Consider the following 16,432-nt stretch of genomic DNA (forward strand, 5'->3'; position numbering starts at 1 on the left):
GGTGTCATTGTAGCACGTGGTGTCATTGTAGCACGTGGTGTCATTGTAGCACGTGGTATCATTGTAGCACGTGGTATCATTGTAGCACGTGGTGTCATTGTAGCACGTGGTGTCATTGTCACACGTGGTATCATTGTCACACGTGGCATCATTGTCACACGTGGTATCATTGTCGCACGTGGTTATCATTGCGAGCCTTGCGCGGCAGGGTGGTAACACTCATGCCTCGTAGCAAGGAGGGGCTGGGTTCGATTCCGCGTGGGTTTCATCCGGGTATTCTCTGGGGTTTTTTTTTGTTCCATAGCTTTAAAAAGAAAAACGCCAAACCACGCAAGGTGACCATTGTCCAAACAATGCAATGCTGAAAAATAACCCACAAAGTACTCAGTTGGGATCGCACGGAGCACCATCACCCCCTAACTGCTACAACTCCGTGCAGCTTTCCTGGGTAAATCAAGTGCAGTTGAAAATAGCAGTAATTATAATAACAACGACGACGAGTGAATAGCAATTTGAGGACGGGGGGTGCACAGAGACCGTCTGGGAAGTCCTTGTGGGCCAGCTGCAGGTCCTTGCACGTGCGAGCGGGGTTGCCCTGGCTGCCCACGGGGTGCTTGATCTGCTCGATCTCCAGCTTGAGGGTGTTGAGCGAGGCGAACACCTCCTCCATCCCCTCCGTGTAGTCCATGTAGCCGTCGCTGCCCGTGGGAGGCGGTGCCGGGAGGCTGCCGTCCAGGGTGACCCGGTTGCCGTCTGCTGACCTCTTGGACCTCCACGCTGCCGGATCGCCGCTTTGTGAAAAGAGTCCGCTCCCGCGAGGGCCCTCGATGTGTGTGGAGAAAGGTTTCGTTATTATCGTCATCATCATCGTCGGTGGCAGCAGCAGCAGTAGCCTGGTAGCCCGGGCCACATCATCTCTCCCACACCTCCGATTAGCACGCTTGGCTACATACGGTGCAAAAGAAGTTAAATGTACATACATACGTACATCTCATGGTGGCAAGATGTTAACTACCTCGCCTGGTATGCAGGAGGTCGTGGGTTTGATCACGACCATGACACTGCCTGCGTATTTGGAGTTTGCGTTTGTCTCTCCCCGTAGCCGTGTGGATTTTCCCCCCGGGTCCTCCGGTTTTCCCCTCCACATTTAGAATCAACGTCACGCCTTCTAGAGTATTTAGTGGTAATTCCCTATTCCCATGGTGGAGCTCAGCACTGTGTTAGAACAACCCTCGTGTGGTTTCCGCAAATGAAGTTGTACTTATTTGATCAACTCCAGGGAGATGACTCCGAGGATGTGGATGATGGGCCGAGCTAACACCTGACCAGAGTTTGAACTGAAATGGTTGCTCTCAGCAGTGGGAGCAGTGCAACAACAAAATTAATAACAATAATGATATCGATGGAATAATTAAATCGTAGAGGAATGACAGACTAATAGGTTTTCTGCAACAGACACACACACACACACACAAATATATATAAAACATCCTGGCAATTGTGGCGCAGTGACAAATGGGCTCATTAGGATCTCTGCTGCAGGGGTCTCGCAGTGGCTGGGAGAGAGGCAGTGTCGTTCGGATGGCCCTGGCCACGAGCGATGACTGAGCAGGAGGAAGAGGTCATGCCGGCACACACGTGGCACGATGCACACCGGGTTGCACGAGCGCGAAACGCGAAAATCCCCCACGCCAACGCAGCGCCACTCTTACCTTCATGTGTCACTACCCCCCCCTCCCCCCCCCTAATCATCGCACCTCCTCTAATTTATTCCAATTGTGCTCTCAGCATCGAGCCATGATATGAGGAATCCATTTGGATATCTCACAGGGCCGTGCGGCTCCTGTGTCCGGGAATGGCTGCAAGTAGAAGGGGTATTTCACAGGAAATTTTCGGAGATAAAAAAAAAAAATCCTTCAAGTAACATTTTCATCCTGCTGTGGGATTTGGTCTCGGGAATGGCATTTTGTCTCATCACAGTCGACCTGGTATATTTTATTCATGAGTTGAGAATTTATGCAAATCAAGGGCAAACCCGAAGTTGATAAGATGTAATTGTTGACTGGCCAGAAGCCATCAACTGGCTACAGCTGAGAAGCCCGGTTTAATTACAGTCGCCTGCAAGTCTAAGAGGGTCAAAGGTCGCTTGATGCCACGTGCGTGAGTGCATGTATGCGTGAGTGCATAAGTGCACGAGTGATAGTGACACTCATTGTAGAACTTACAGGGGGGCCGGGAGGTCCTGGGGGGCCCAAGTCTCCTTTAGGACCGGCAGGTCCCTAAGAAATATGAAATAAAACAACAGTAACTCATTCACAATTCATTCACCCTGATGAGAAGGGAGCAACGTCACGCGTCAAAGTGTTGATGGTTAAAAATCGGGTGACTTTCTGCGCGGTCATTGGTGACCGCCTGTGAAAAAAAATAAGTTTCATAGCTCATCGGATTCCTCCTGTGGTTATGAATAAATATTCTGATTCTGAGCAGGCTAAGAACATGGAGCCGCTCCTATTGGAGATGCCGATGTAATCATGGCTGGAAGACCTCGAATCCAAGCAACTCCTCTCGCAAAGCCATGATGAGCCACTGAAGCTATCAGGCTACGATTACATTTCGTTGCTTTACAGAATTAGCCGATGCGTGTTAAGTTCACGAATACGTCTGCGAAGTTGCCAACGTCCGGTCGCAATCAACGATGAACATAACACACACGTATCACGCGCTAAGAAGCAAAGGTCATTGTGCGTCAAGCTCATCATTGCAATTCACGTGTTCCTCTATAACAAACAAAAAAAAATCAAAGAGCTGTTGTTGAGAGAAAATCCTCCGTCATTTCACGGGAAAAAGCTCGAGCCAGTCACTGGCTGCGCGATGCACGCAGCGGAATTTTCCGTATCGCAACTGAAATGCTTTGACGTGTTCTTTGGTCAGTCGCCGACCCATTCCATCGACGCAGCGGGTGAAACGTCCGCGACTGTTGCGCGCGGCCGGTAGGAAAACACCGGCGGCGAAAAAAAATGACAACAAGAAAAAAAAACCTTGGTGGAAAAACACCGCAGCCGTAAGAAAGACTTGAGCAGGCGGCGTTTCGGCCTAAGGCCTTTCCTCACAGCAAACATAGAGGCCAGAGAGGAATCCGCAGAGAGTCTTAGATCGAGATTCTCTGCCCTCTCTATGTGCTGAAGAAGGGCAATTGCCCGAAACGTCGCCTGTTGTAAACTCCAATTGATATGGAATGTGTTGTTGTTTTTTGTGCTCGTGCACCAACTGCTAAAGCAGCAGCAGCCTATATGTTTAATTTTGATGACAGCAAACGGACAACTTTACTTGATGCCCTGAAAGCTAACGCACACGATGGATGCAAATCCAACGGCAGCACCGTGCCACTGTGAGAACATCGCGGCAGAGGGATGGATGACTGAGAATGCAAATCGGTGCACAGTTTGATATCACGGAGCGGCATAAAGCCCCTGACGACGACGATGACGACGTAGCGCGGGGGGTAGAGGGAGGCGTCACGGAGAATTACACGACGCGGATGAATGAAAGGACATCCGCGGATTAAAAGGAGATCAATCGATTGATTGACACAGACGAGGGAGTTTGCTGGACGAGGGTAGGTGATACGTGTGACGACAGAAGAGAAGGTTTACATTGCATTGTGAATGGCAGCAGGCCCAGCTTTGATGCAAACAACGCCCTGGGCAAAACAGACTCTAATACCATTTGAAAGTAATGGCTTGGTCTCCGTCGTTTGTTATTCATCACGTGGCATCGCGTTGCGTCTAAGCGTTGCCAATTATCGGCACACTTTATGACAGCATCCGTAAATTTGCGCTAAATCCATATGAGTTCTCCATGTTCGTAAAAGTAAAGCCAACGACGATGCTCCAAAAAGAAAAGTAGAGAATCGACGGCGTTTTCGGGCAAATGGGCTCTTCGTCACAGCGCTAAAAGAACAGGGCCCATTACGGGAAACGTTTGTATTAATTCCCTTTTAAGGTAGTGCTATCGTTAATTGTGCTTGTGCACCGCTGCCAAAGCGGCAGCAGCAGCAGCAGCATCACCAAATAATCGGTGCCCTTGGCAGCGTGTTGGTCGCCCACCCCTAAGGCAGAGCGGCACACTGGACGTCTGTGAGAAAAGAGCCTTATAGCTCATCGGATTCCTCCGGTATAAATAAATATTCTGATTGCGTGTACGTATGTACGTATGTACGTCGAACTTCTTCCGCAACGTGCGTGGCCAATCGCGGGGGAAAGGACAACAAACTAAACACAAAAATCCGTTCTGAAAAAAAAATGAGTTTTCAATCTAGATTTAAAAGTGCATAGCTCCAGTGGCAGAGAGACGTCATCAGATGCGTGGATGGGGTGGGGGGGGGAAGTGAATCACAGGTCGAGGAGAAGAGGAATGTTTTCGAGCAAGGAGTTCAACTGGGGAGGGAATCAGCTGAGCGAATAAACAGTTGGGGGACTGGTTTTAGACAACGGGAGCAGTGCAGGAGAAGCAGCGACCTGCGAAGCGCAGACGCTGCGCTCAGGGGGCCAACGCAGAGGAGAGACAGAATCACGAATCTGGACGCGTGCGGCATGATTCTAATGGATGGATGTGAGCTGCAAGGGTACAACAGGTGAAAATTGCAATTTTGAGAGACCTTGACTCGGATAGGAAAAATAGGTTGGTAATGCGTGCACGACTGCACAGGCGCGCATTTACACACGTGCACAAACGCGCGAACGGACGCACGCGCAAAGTACGTGCACATGCGCGTGCAGATACACGCGCGTACACGCACATACACTCAAGCTCCTCCCGTGTAGCCTTTAACAGACTTCTGGGGAGCAAGTCGTGTTAGCGAGGAGCACCTACGAGGGCCAACACGGCACACGAAGGGGGTGGGTGGCCAGCACCACACCCTGCCGCCTCTGTCTCCCCAGTGGCGATGTTTTACACACCATACCGGGCACTCATTTGAGGCCGAGTCGACCTAGGGGAAGGCCCAGTACGGGTTCAGGTATTCGTAACTGGTGTTGGGTCGTGAGCGGGAATCGAACTCGGGTGGCCGGGTTCGGAGCGCAATGCGCTAGCCGCTACGCTACCGCTTCTCTCACATGCACACTTTCACGTACACGTACACACTGTACACAAACAGTCCCGCACACGCAAGCGGATGCGGCACACACTAACAGGCTTATCACACTCACCGTGGAGCCCTTGGAACCCTTAGGCCCTCCTGGGCCCTGTGGAAGAAGGTTGACACCAGAAAAAAACATTTAGCGGTCACCGTCAAATGACAGCAAAGCATATGGTGTGTGTTTAAAGTTGATTTCGTTTAACTGGCTAAGAGATGGGGATAGTCTCGAGTTGCAAAATTACAAAAATAAAGCGGCCACAATGAAGCAATTTGAAATCAGCCCCAAAGAAACCACGCAGAAATCAGTGGAAAAACCACCGCATGGCAGAAAATAATTTGAAAACAGGCAAACAGTGCACAAACATTACCAATATAATGAATACAATGAATTCCCAGTTACAAAAGTTGACTTGCATAAATTGCAAAAAAAATATCAAAGTAAAGGTTAAACAGAAACATCAATACATATTTCAGGTTGATTATTGGACTGGTGAGCAAGCAGCTACGAGTACGTGGCTCAAACAAGTATGTGTGTGTGTACGTTGAACTTATTTCGCACCGTATGTAGCCAACCGTGCCAATCGGAGGAGCGGGAAGGAAAAAACAAACACACTTAACGCGCAGGTGAAGTTATCGTCAAGGATGGGCAATACAGCATCAGCTCTGTGGGGTTGGCCGGGACAGCAAGGTGCCCTCACCCTGCTCACCACGACCTGAAAACTGGCGGTGAGCGGCGTCGATGGCGCGACCCGCGGCCCCCTATCCCCCCCCGCACGCGGCTGCCACGGGCGTTGGCGGTGCGCGTTGCTCGGTGCGTTCGCAGCGCGCGTGCCGAGATCCTCGCCGACAATCTCGGCTGTGATCGTCTGGAAGGCTTTTGTCTTGCGCTGGCGAATATCACCCCACACCCTTACCCCCCAACCCCCCCCCCCTCCCCCAGAGCTTTTTGGCAAAGGCCTACGTCGCTTAGAATTTAAATCTCACAAGGCTCACCGCCATGGTAGTATTATTGTTTAATAATGGATTAATCTTTATGCTCCGGTTTCCACACACATCTAAACACTCATTAACCCTTTCCCATTCCGATGACGCACGGAAGAAAAACTAAGTTAAAACAACTTTATCGGTACCGAGGCTCCCACGAGGCAGTGCGGGAGGCCGTGCGGCACAGTTTGGCGCCAGCTACCGTAGAGGGCGGCCGTGTCACTACGGTTCTCTGCAGTGAGTAACGGTCTCCTTAAAAACAACGGCGCTACAACGCCTCCTTGAATAAAATTATCCCTGAGCCACTCCAGCGGCGAACGGGACACCCGCCATGGCAAGGGGGTTAAATGGCCGATAACACCGAGAAAGTGTGATAGAGGACCGCAGACCTTGGGCAATTGATTGGAGCCAGCTCACCACGTGGGTGCCTCCCTGCTTACCTGCGGTTCCTCCTCGCACCTCTCTTCAAGAGTGAGAGCACACTGTGCCCTTTAGGCCTTGAAATTATTACAATTGTTATTCATAATTGTTATTCATAATTTACAGCCCTCTGTCAATCCACTATCGGATGAAGGTCTCTCAGTCTCATAACGGTCAAGGCCACTGCTTGACCATACTTCACCATGCTGGTCAAGCGTGGGTTCGTGCAGCTGGGGAGGCCCCTGGACCGGTTCGGATATCACTCGACGCTGATGTTAGCCGTGACCAGGAAATTAACTCGGGTTGATAGGTTCATAGCGCAGCGCACTTCACCGCTCCACTACCGGTGCCCCCATTACACAAGTTAAAACTGAAATTGTTAACGAGTAAAAATGATTAGTCCAACACCAAATTGTACATTTGGCACTGCTAATCATAGAGGTGGGCCAGTTTTATCCATATTTGACCGGTGGCATGACCTAGTGGTAGTGCGTTTGTCACTTGGTGCAGAGGTTTGAGGTTTGAGTGTGGTAGGCCGCCCTGGTTAACACTACGAATGTACTAGCCAGTGAATACTCCAACCATTTCGATACAAGACCATGCTGTAAGTACTTGAGACCCAGTGAGGTTTTCCCGAATAACCAAGCAAGTAAATGCCACTGACTTCTACAATAGAGGGGGCAGGAGGGGGGGGGGTCTTACCGGAGGTCCTGGGGATCCGCTTGGTCCCTGGGGGCCGGAAGGACCCACAACTCCCTGGGGGAATGAGGGCAGAGGCGGACGTCACAGACGGTTGTCGCAAACACCGGTGGCCGTCAGCTTGCGCGTCAACAACAGCGACGCACGCATTAACTCAACTACTTTTCTAAATGTGATCTTGCCAGGTGAGGCCCACTGAACTACACAGCTCTTTTTCAGAAGTGACCTGACCACAAATGACAGCTCGACGAAGTGGCTCATCATGACATGGACAATTGTAGCAGCGGCCAAAATACTTCAGACGCACAACTCCCGTGCACTCCACACAAGCCCCGTCGCCTGGCCACTGCCGGATGACGGCCTCGTCACACGACACGCAGGTTGTCGGGGTTAATTGACCATACTTCTCCACGCAGGTCACTGCGGGTTGGAGAAGGCCGGGGGAGCATAGGCGTCCGAGGATAGTAGAGTACAGCAATGCATTTTGCTGCACTGCCACTCTGCTGCTACCCACAATGTAGCCCCGCAGCAGCCTGTAGCACCTGTGTCATGCATGGTGGTCTCACATCCAAGCACTATCCAGGCTCAGCCCTGCTTAGCTTCGGAGATCTGATTTGGTCATAGACATTTGAATGTGTACCTCCACCTAGACAAACATGATCAGAGACAGTGGTAATCTCCATTGAGTGTTGTAAGTTCCACATTCCTATGGCAGGAGCCAGCCTCTCCATAGAAGAGCCGGTTGTAGTAACTCTCTCGTCAGGGTGAAGCACAAGAGTTCAAACTGCAGCTGCGCGGACGGTAGTGGAGGAACCATTTTGCGGCAATCCAATGGTGGCTGGTCCTAGAGGTTGTAACTGGCCACGGCATTGTGGGAAGCTCTGCCACGCCAGGGTATTGTCTCGGCACGTTCTGCCTCGGCCACTCACGTGGTCCCCCTTGGGTCCCGTCTTCCCGTGGGGCCCGGGCAGCCCTCGGTCTCCCTTCTCCCCCTGCTCTCCGGGGGGTCCAATGAGCCCAATGAGGCCGGGGTGTCCCTGTAGTGCGACACAGCACATGAGCATAAGCACAACAACATCATCATCATTATCATCATCAGGCGGCGCGGTGCGTATCCGCACATGCCGTTGACACGAGTTCCCTCCACCTCCTCCAGTCTTTTCGTGGCATTCTGCTGCTGTTGTCATCGTTAGAACTCCAAGTCTCTGTCTGCTGTGTCTTCCCACCTGGTCACACGCCTTCCTTTTGGCTTCTATGTCTTCCTATATGATTCTACGTCTTCCCATCTGGTCCGAGGTCTTTCTCTATTCTCTCTTCCATGTGTCGGTTTGCATTGGATGGGTTTCATGGAAACCTCTTTGCGGTAGCTGTCGGAGCCATTGGAGTCTCCTATTCTTCACCACGACTGACTACGACGCAATGCAACGTGATTAAAATGCGTTAGTTATGCTCACCAATCATGCATTGAAGAGTAGAGGTGTAATTTTTGCTACTCATCCGCGACACCCATCACCCCCTTTATTGTGATTTAATAAGTCTGAGCACGTATCCTGAGCTAGAGAATAAATATCAATCGACAATTCGATGCATCGAGTGTTGCCCTATCGCACGCCCCCACACATTTATGGGCTTTCTCCCGGTGCTCCCGTTTCTGTAGGGCTTGGATAATTGCCAAACTAAACTATAAACTAAACTATTTTAATTGTGATTTAAAGCTTTCGTGACTGCAGGGATTCATGTTCTTGGTTATTTCGGTAAAGTCACGTAGAAGGGAAGCAATAAAACAATAAAAATATAAAACAATACAATTATCACGACGTTTCGACTTTACCGAAAGAACCAAGAATATTTTAATTGTATTCACCATTAAACTAAACTATTTATATTTGATCAGACAATGGCCACTGAACTATCTATTTAGCTCTTTCTCAGAGGCGACCTGGCTACAAACGATAGCTCCACAAAGTGGCTTATCATCATCACGTGGAAATTTCTAGTAGTAGCCAAATACTCTAAACGCGTGATGTTGATTCTAAATGTGGAGGGGAAAAACCGGGAGGAGCCGGAGAAAAATGCACATTGCCACGGGAAGAGAGACACGCAAACTCCAAAAATATAGAGCAGGCGTCAGGGTTGGGATCGAACCCACGACCTCCTGTATCCCAGGTGAGGGAGTTAACATCTCTCCATCTGGCTGCTGCTGCCTTCCTGCCCATCTGTGAGCGAATGTTGCGCGGTAGCGGCGCGTTCCAAGTTAAAATTATTATCATTACACTGGTATTGAATTGGTGCATGTCGTAAAACGAATTATTTTCAAGATTATATATTTGAGCACGATAGATTTAACATGTTTACACCGCTATAGATCATCCACACATCCATAAAGGAAAACAAATAAACGGGATTTGAAGATCAAAATCGCGATTCTGTGAATTTCATTGATTCATGGAGGCAAGGAATCATTATAAAACCACAAAACACTGCACACTGCGATGACACATTGCAACACAACACAACATAATACAAGGCAATGTGATGTCATGAAATACCAAATCATGCAATACAAGGAACTGTCATGCAATGCAACATGATACGACACAATACAATGTAACGGAAGACAACATTATGCAACACATCCAATAGAATTTGGTATAAATGAAGAAAAAACAACAATAAAATGGATAAGTTGCGTCCATACTACCAGGATTCTGTTGCGGCATTGGTTTACGAGTTCACACTCAGTTCATGAGACTCAAGAGATGTCAGGTGATGGCGACGATGATGATGTTGATGATGATGAAAATGACGATGTTGCAGATCACGCATGTGTAATCCCTTACCTTTTCTCCTTTGGGGCCTGGCTCGCCCTTCAATCCTGGCAGACCCGGAGGGCCCTAAACGAGCACAGACAGAGAGGGACATAGATGGAGACTCCGCCGCACGTCGTGACATTGGGGGGATTTCGCAAAAAAGGCCAACGCTGCATCACACGGTACGTTGTGAGTGGAACTTACCTCGCACCGCACGTAGCCTACCGTGCCAACCGGAGCAACGGTTTGTGCGGCAGGGCCCACGGCACGTTACTTGGTGAGGTGTTTCAGGGTCCTAATAATGGAGCTGACTCACAATAACCCTGGCGGAAAGACCGCGTTTCAATAAGGGACATTGCCCCGAAATGTTGGCAACTATTTATTTGTTTATTTATTTATTTCATTTTAAGGCCACAGCGGTATTGACGAACGTGTTGGCGTTGACTTGGGTTTTCTGCGCGAGGGCGAGACTACTCACATTGTTCATTTGCTTCCCAAATGTTAAGGAAATAACAAATGCACAATAGTTAAAGTTGCCTTTTTACCATTGCTGTTATTATTATTATTACTACTTTGCAAAATGTCTTCTGGAGTAATTGATGGCATGATGGTTATAGATGTCGTAATTTTGTCCGTTATTTATTTATTGTGAAACAGCCAGCGTGTGCATTACAAGCATGGCAGATTTTAACGTGGCAATGAATACAATTATTGTGGCAGGCTTATCTTTAAATCCTCCATTACATCCATGTACGTTGTTTTTTTATCTCTTTGAGCCGCGTCCTTTCTCAAAACACGTTCGCGATCATGGCCTCCCTTCCACTGAGCTCTGTCCACGATGTTTAGTCAACTTTGAGATGCTTGCATCACTCCCCATTGCATCCAGCTATTAAAATTTATTATTAAACGTTCTTCTTGTTGTTGTTGTTATTATTGTTGTCCTTCCCCCGCACCTCCGATTAGCAAGGCTGGCTACGTACGGTGCGAAAGAAGTTCAACATAATTCGCTGTCTTCCCCGGCTTCTTGTGAAAACCTATAACTTTCTCAGTCAAAACCACATTCACGTGCAGTCTCTTGTTTTCTCATTACCTGTCCGAGAAATCATTAACTCTGCCTTTTCTCTCGCGTTTCTTGTTAATTTCCGTGTTGTGTATCCTGCTGTAATCTGCAATTACATGTTCCTTCTGCACGAAACAAAGGAGAATTGTAAGAACACCCCGCTAAGCATGATTGACCAAAATATCCTGAGGCAGGAGCCTCTTGGAAGTGAGCGCTGAGACTCACCTGTGGGCCTGGGGGACCTCGCTGACCAGGGCCACCAGGTCTCCCAATGTCTCCCTGAGGATCACAAACAACAAGAACAACCATGTCATTACATACATAATATAGGGGTTTTCTTGGGTTAGATCGTGTAAATATATATGTGTCGTTAACCCGTCACCACCTGACACAGCCAATTAGTAAGGGTTGTCACGTAAACAGAACGTGCCAATTCGTCACTAGTACAGCACACCGGTGTGTTGGAGAGCAAAGCCACAACATTTACAATCTGAGTAAGACGTTTCACGAAACGTCAACATTTACAATCTGAGTAAGACGTTTCGCGAAATGTCGTTACTGGCGAAACCTGTATTATGGATGATATTGGTCGCGAGAGCCTACGTGTTAAACTGATGTCATTACATATGATGACGATAATGTGTATGTGTGTATGAGTGTCTCTGTATATATGTATGTGTGAGTGTACTGTATGTGTGAGTGTATAAGTACGTGTGTTATGAGTGCATATGTACGTGTTGTGTGTGGATGAGTGTGTGTGGTGTGTGTCTGAGTATGTCCGGTGTGTGTATGAGTATGTGTGGTGTGTACATGTATGTATGCGTGTACTCACGGCTGGTCCGGGAATGCCTCTCAGTCCGTCAGGTCCAGGCTGCCCAGGAAGACCCACAGGCCCAATCTGTCCCGTCTTCCCAAGTGGCCCGTTTAAGCCTCCTTCACCCTATACAAATCAACACCACCACCATCATCATCAGTCCTCGTCCATCCACTGTTGGATGAAGGCCTTCCAACACTGTGTATCATCACTCACCGTCCTGCAATGCCACAGTCCATATCGTCAATGACTGGACGCAGGGTGTATACACAAACAAGGGCAAAGATGCTCATGTCGCCTACAAAGGCACTTGGGATAAATGCCGCCAGACAGCACCTTTGAATGCCAATGTTTTACGGAGTTCTGTGGCAAACACCACACCTGGCCCCCTTTGTCTCCCCCGTGCTGACGTTTACGCACTGCACCAGGCACTCAATTAAGGCCGAGTCAGCCTAGGAGAGGCCCAGGACCGGTTCAGACATTTGCCACTGATGTTGGCCATGAGCAGGAATGGAACCCGGGTCACCGGGTTTGTAGCACAGTGCGATAACTGCTACACACACAGAGAATGACAAAGACCCTCATATAGCCTTAACAGACCGTAGGAGCAAGTGCTGTTAGCGAGCACCTATGAAGGCTGGCACAGCACAGAAGGGGGTGGGTGGCCAGCACCACGTCTGGCCGCCCTTGTCTCCCTAGTGGCGATGTTTACACATCACATCAAGTACTTATTTGAGGCTGAGTCGACCTAGGGGAGGCCCAGGACCGGTTGAGATAATCGTCACTGGCGTCGACAGTGAGCGTGAATCGAACCCGGGTGGCTGGGTTTTAGGCGCAGCGCGATAACTGCTATACACACACGACCACTGCACACACACACGAACGCACACACACACACAGACAAACATTGCACACACACACGCACACACACACACAGACAAACATTGCACACACACGTGCACACGCGGTGTTGTTTATAATGAGAAATGTACCTTCCCTCCCTTTTCTCCTCTCCTGCCTTCCACACCAGGTGGCCCAGGCAAGCCCTGAAGCACAGACATTTAATCACTTTAATCACAGGTTACATTACCGAGTCAACAACAACATCATCATCATTTCACTGCCTGCAATTTAAACACGGGGTAATGTATCGCGTTCGGGCTCATCTTAAGGGGGTTTTTTTCCACAAGGCTTCAGATTCGGATTTGTGCCTTGTGTTCGGGCACAGCGAGGGTCAGGGCCAGAGGTCGAGTTGAAACTTCAGAATCAGAATGTTTATTTAGACTGCAGCAAGAGGAGCCATCCAATGAGTGCTGAAGCTCTTTTTCACAGATGTCCAGCAGGGGCGAGTCAAGACCTGGTCTGTTGATAAGATTAGCCTAGTATAAGGCCGCATAAAAGGCTGAGGACTAGAGGTAAGATTAAGACCAGGGGTAGCATTAGGTACAGGGTTGAGATGAGCTATAGGGTTAGGACTAGGGGTAGGATTAAGACCAGGGGTAGCATTAGGTACAGGGTTGAGATGAGCTATAGGGTTAGGACTAGGGGTAGGATTAAGACCTGGGGTAGGCTTAGGGGACAGGGGTTCCAGTCACTTTGAGAGGGGTCGAGCAGGGTTCTAAATAAAGACTTTCCGCCTCCTTGCGAATGTGGAATTCCAGCACTGTAACACCCATGGAAATGGGAATGGCCTCACAACCCATCTGAGCGAGGATACGCTCTGCCTCGTCGTTGCGACCTGCTCAGGCTGGGGCCAGTGATATGGTTAGTACTTCACTCGGGCTGGTACTCAGGATGAGACTGAGGCGTGCGTAGGGGTTAGGGATGGAGGGACTCACTCTCTTTCCTGGGGGCCCGGATGGCCCCGACTCTCCTGAGGGACCTGGTGGGCCCTGTTGCCGTGCACACAAACACGCAGGTTACGCAGAGCGGGAGGGCGCACAGCGGTTCAGCGCTGCGCGTGTAAGCGCGATCGGTTACACGGATTGGCGTGCATCTTGAATCTCGGCCGATGAAAAGCCATTCATTGAGATTCGCTTTTCCTTTGCAATGGAAAATTACAATAAAAAAATCAGAATAGGATTTACCCTTTCTGGCAAAAAAACACCCGAGGTGTTAAAGATGTTCAAACACCAAATATAAACCTTTTGCAAGGCATCAAGTCTGCATGAACCACAAAGTACTTGTAGTGAACATGCAAACAAAACATGCTCTGATAATATATCGCATTGCCTTTGAAACGGATTGGCCTACACCAGAGACAGCCTTCTTCATGGCATAGTCTCACCGGTGTCAGACCAGAGAACAACGCCAAAAGGCGGACAGTACAAGGGCAATGCCACACGTATCAAAGCATGGATAGGGAAATGACAAAACACGAGAAAATAATGCAAACTATTCTAGATTTTAAGCTTTCGTGACTGCAAGGATTCATACTCTTTGGGTTTTTTTTCGGTAAAGTCACGTAGATAAAATTTTTTTATGAGAACAACTAAATTAAATCACGACGTTTCGGAGGCAACACAAGCTTCCTTCATCAGGTGTTATTTTGCTGTGCTTTTTTACACCTGATGAAGGAAGCTTGTGTTGCCTCCGAAACGTCGTTATTTCATTTAGTTTTCTTTTTTTTTTACCTACGTCACTTTACCGAAAAAAAAAACAAAGAGTATGATGCAAACCAATTAAACTATAACTGGAAAATATACTAATTTAGACAAAACTATGAACACTTCAAAACTCATCATTGCAATTACAAATTAATAACGAGTCGATTTCTTTTAGATGGTTACAAAAAAAAACAACAACAATGCTTCATAACCTTTAATTTATATTTGAGCGGACTGTATAAGTATTGTTCAAAAGATTAAATTTAATGTTAAGACTTACGGTCTCCCCAGTTTCCCCGGTGTCACCCTTTTCACCTGGTGCTCCGTCCACCCCCTGCGCACATTGAACACAGATGGGCACCGTGGGAAAGAAGTTCAACACGTGCATGCATTGTCATGCTATTCTATGCTCACGCACCACCACCATCATCACGAGCCATGGGCTGATAGCCCAGAGGTGTCCACTGCACATTTCGTGGTTTGTTTACACTTTCCTCTGTCCTGTCACAGTATGCTCAAGAAGTGCAAACATCATGCTGGTACTAATGTCGTCTTCAAGCCATTCTCTGAGGTCTTCCTCTCTTTCCAGTTCCTTCAATTATCACGAACAACAAACTTTACGTTTTACTGTCGATGTCCACCCTACAGGCGTGTCCAAATAGCACCAGCTTCCCTTTCTCATCACCGCCTGCATCATCATCATCATCAGGTCTTCCTCCATGCGTAACCTTTTTCTTACTTCTACGCGCACGATGGCCAGCGGCGATATATTCAGAGGAGCTCGATGCCATTGTTGAGGTCTCTGCTATTGGCCACGGCAAGGTGGGGTTTCAGGAGAGAGAGTTTGCGTAGTTTTGCCGTTCCTCCTTCGTTGAAGGCGCACAGACCACATTGGTTTTTACTCTGTGGTCCATTGCTTGGGTTGCATTGCTACGGCCGTACTCCTGTGGCTTGAAGGAGAGGTGCGTGTATCGGCTTGTCGATGTTCTGATGCGATTGATAGAGGAGGAAGGAACGCCAAAGCCAGGAGGTGGGTCTCGAACGAGGTGTTTATATTCTGGAGAGCCACGTGGTTCGACTCGCTCACTCGCTCGCTCGCTCGCAGCGCTCTTGCCGACCTGGGTGAGATTCTAGGATGGTGACAGCAGCGATCCCAGACAGGGGATCGGGACTTGAGTTGGCGGTGAGGAACCTTGATGAAATGTAATAAATTTGGACAAATTATGTCATTCATTTGGACAAATTGTGTCATTAATTTGAATCCAGATAAGTTCATTAATAGTAATATTAACACAAAATAGTTGCCTGGCTGGGTGGTGCTGTGGCGACAGTGCTCAACTCGCACTGGGAAGGGCAGTGAGTGGGTGGTGATGCGTGACTTTTCGTGTTTGTTGTTTGTGTGATCTTTAAAGAAAGCGCGTGTCACTCACGGAAGGACCGGGTTCACCCGTAAGGCCTGGCTCTCCAGGGAATCCGACCGGACCCTGCAAAAGTGAAAAACAAGACAAACAATCAAAGAACACATCCCATAATCTCTCCCGAGGTTGATATAAAATAAGCATCATTTTGTGGGGAATGTGGAATTTCCACTAATGGCTCAGGGCTGTAAACAGAAAACCAATAAGCAATAAGTAATTGATGAAAAACGCTTTGAGAAAGCTGGTGGATGATGAGGAGCTTAGTGATGCTGCTGCTGTTGGTAATGTTGCCACTGATGATATTGGGAACGTGGAGATGATACTGATGATGACGATGGCTCTGATCATCTTGGTGGCAGTGGGGATACGACAATGTTGATGTTAATGTCGTTACCATTGATGATGATGACAATGATGGTGCTTACGATATTTGTAACACTTTGACTGATCCTCACCACCAATGCTTGAAGACAAATCAATTGAC

General features: G+C 48.5%; 1 protein-coding gene across 3 annotated transcripts in view; it reads right to left on the minus strand.

Moving 5' to 3' along the window:
* The window catches only part of LOC116953253 (uncharacterized), a 305,948-nt gene that overhangs the window by 32,979 nt on the left and 256,537 nt on the right, over positions 1 to 16,432 (minus strand). For all 3 annotated transcript variants that reach the window (XM_032973299.2, XM_032973298.2, XM_032973300.2), the window contains 12 exons: positions 15,961 to 16,014; positions 14,811 to 14,864; positions 13,763 to 13,816; positions 12,917 to 12,970; positions 11,943 to 12,050; positions 11,336 to 11,389; positions 10,081 to 10,134; positions 8,170 to 8,277; positions 7,244 to 7,297; positions 5,208 to 5,243; positions 2,226 to 2,279; positions 538 to 823 (listed from right to left, as the gene is read on the minus strand). In XM_032973299.2, the coding sequence (XP_032829190.2) occupies positions 538 to 823; positions 2,226 to 2,279; positions 5,208 to 5,243; positions 7,244 to 7,297; positions 8,170 to 8,277; positions 10,081 to 10,134; positions 11,336 to 11,389; positions 11,943 to 12,050; positions 12,917 to 12,970; positions 13,763 to 13,816; positions 14,811 to 14,864; positions 15,961 to 16,014 (970 nt within the window). The remainder of the gene's footprint in view (positions 1 to 537; positions 824 to 2,225; positions 2,280 to 5,207; positions 5,244 to 7,243; positions 7,298 to 8,169; positions 8,278 to 10,080; positions 10,135 to 11,335; positions 11,390 to 11,942; positions 12,051 to 12,916; positions 12,971 to 13,762; positions 13,817 to 14,810; positions 14,865 to 15,960; positions 16,015 to 16,432) is intronic.

The sequence above is a fragment of the Petromyzon marinus genome, chromosome 50 (genome assembly GCF_048934315.1).
Source record: "Petromyzon marinus isolate PM22_M1 ecotype Great Lakes invasive population chromosome 50, UKy_Petmar_22M1.pri1.0, whole genome shotgun sequence".
NCBI lineage: Eukaryota > Metazoa > Chordata > Hyperoartia > Petromyzontiformes > Petromyzontidae > Petromyzon > Petromyzon marinus.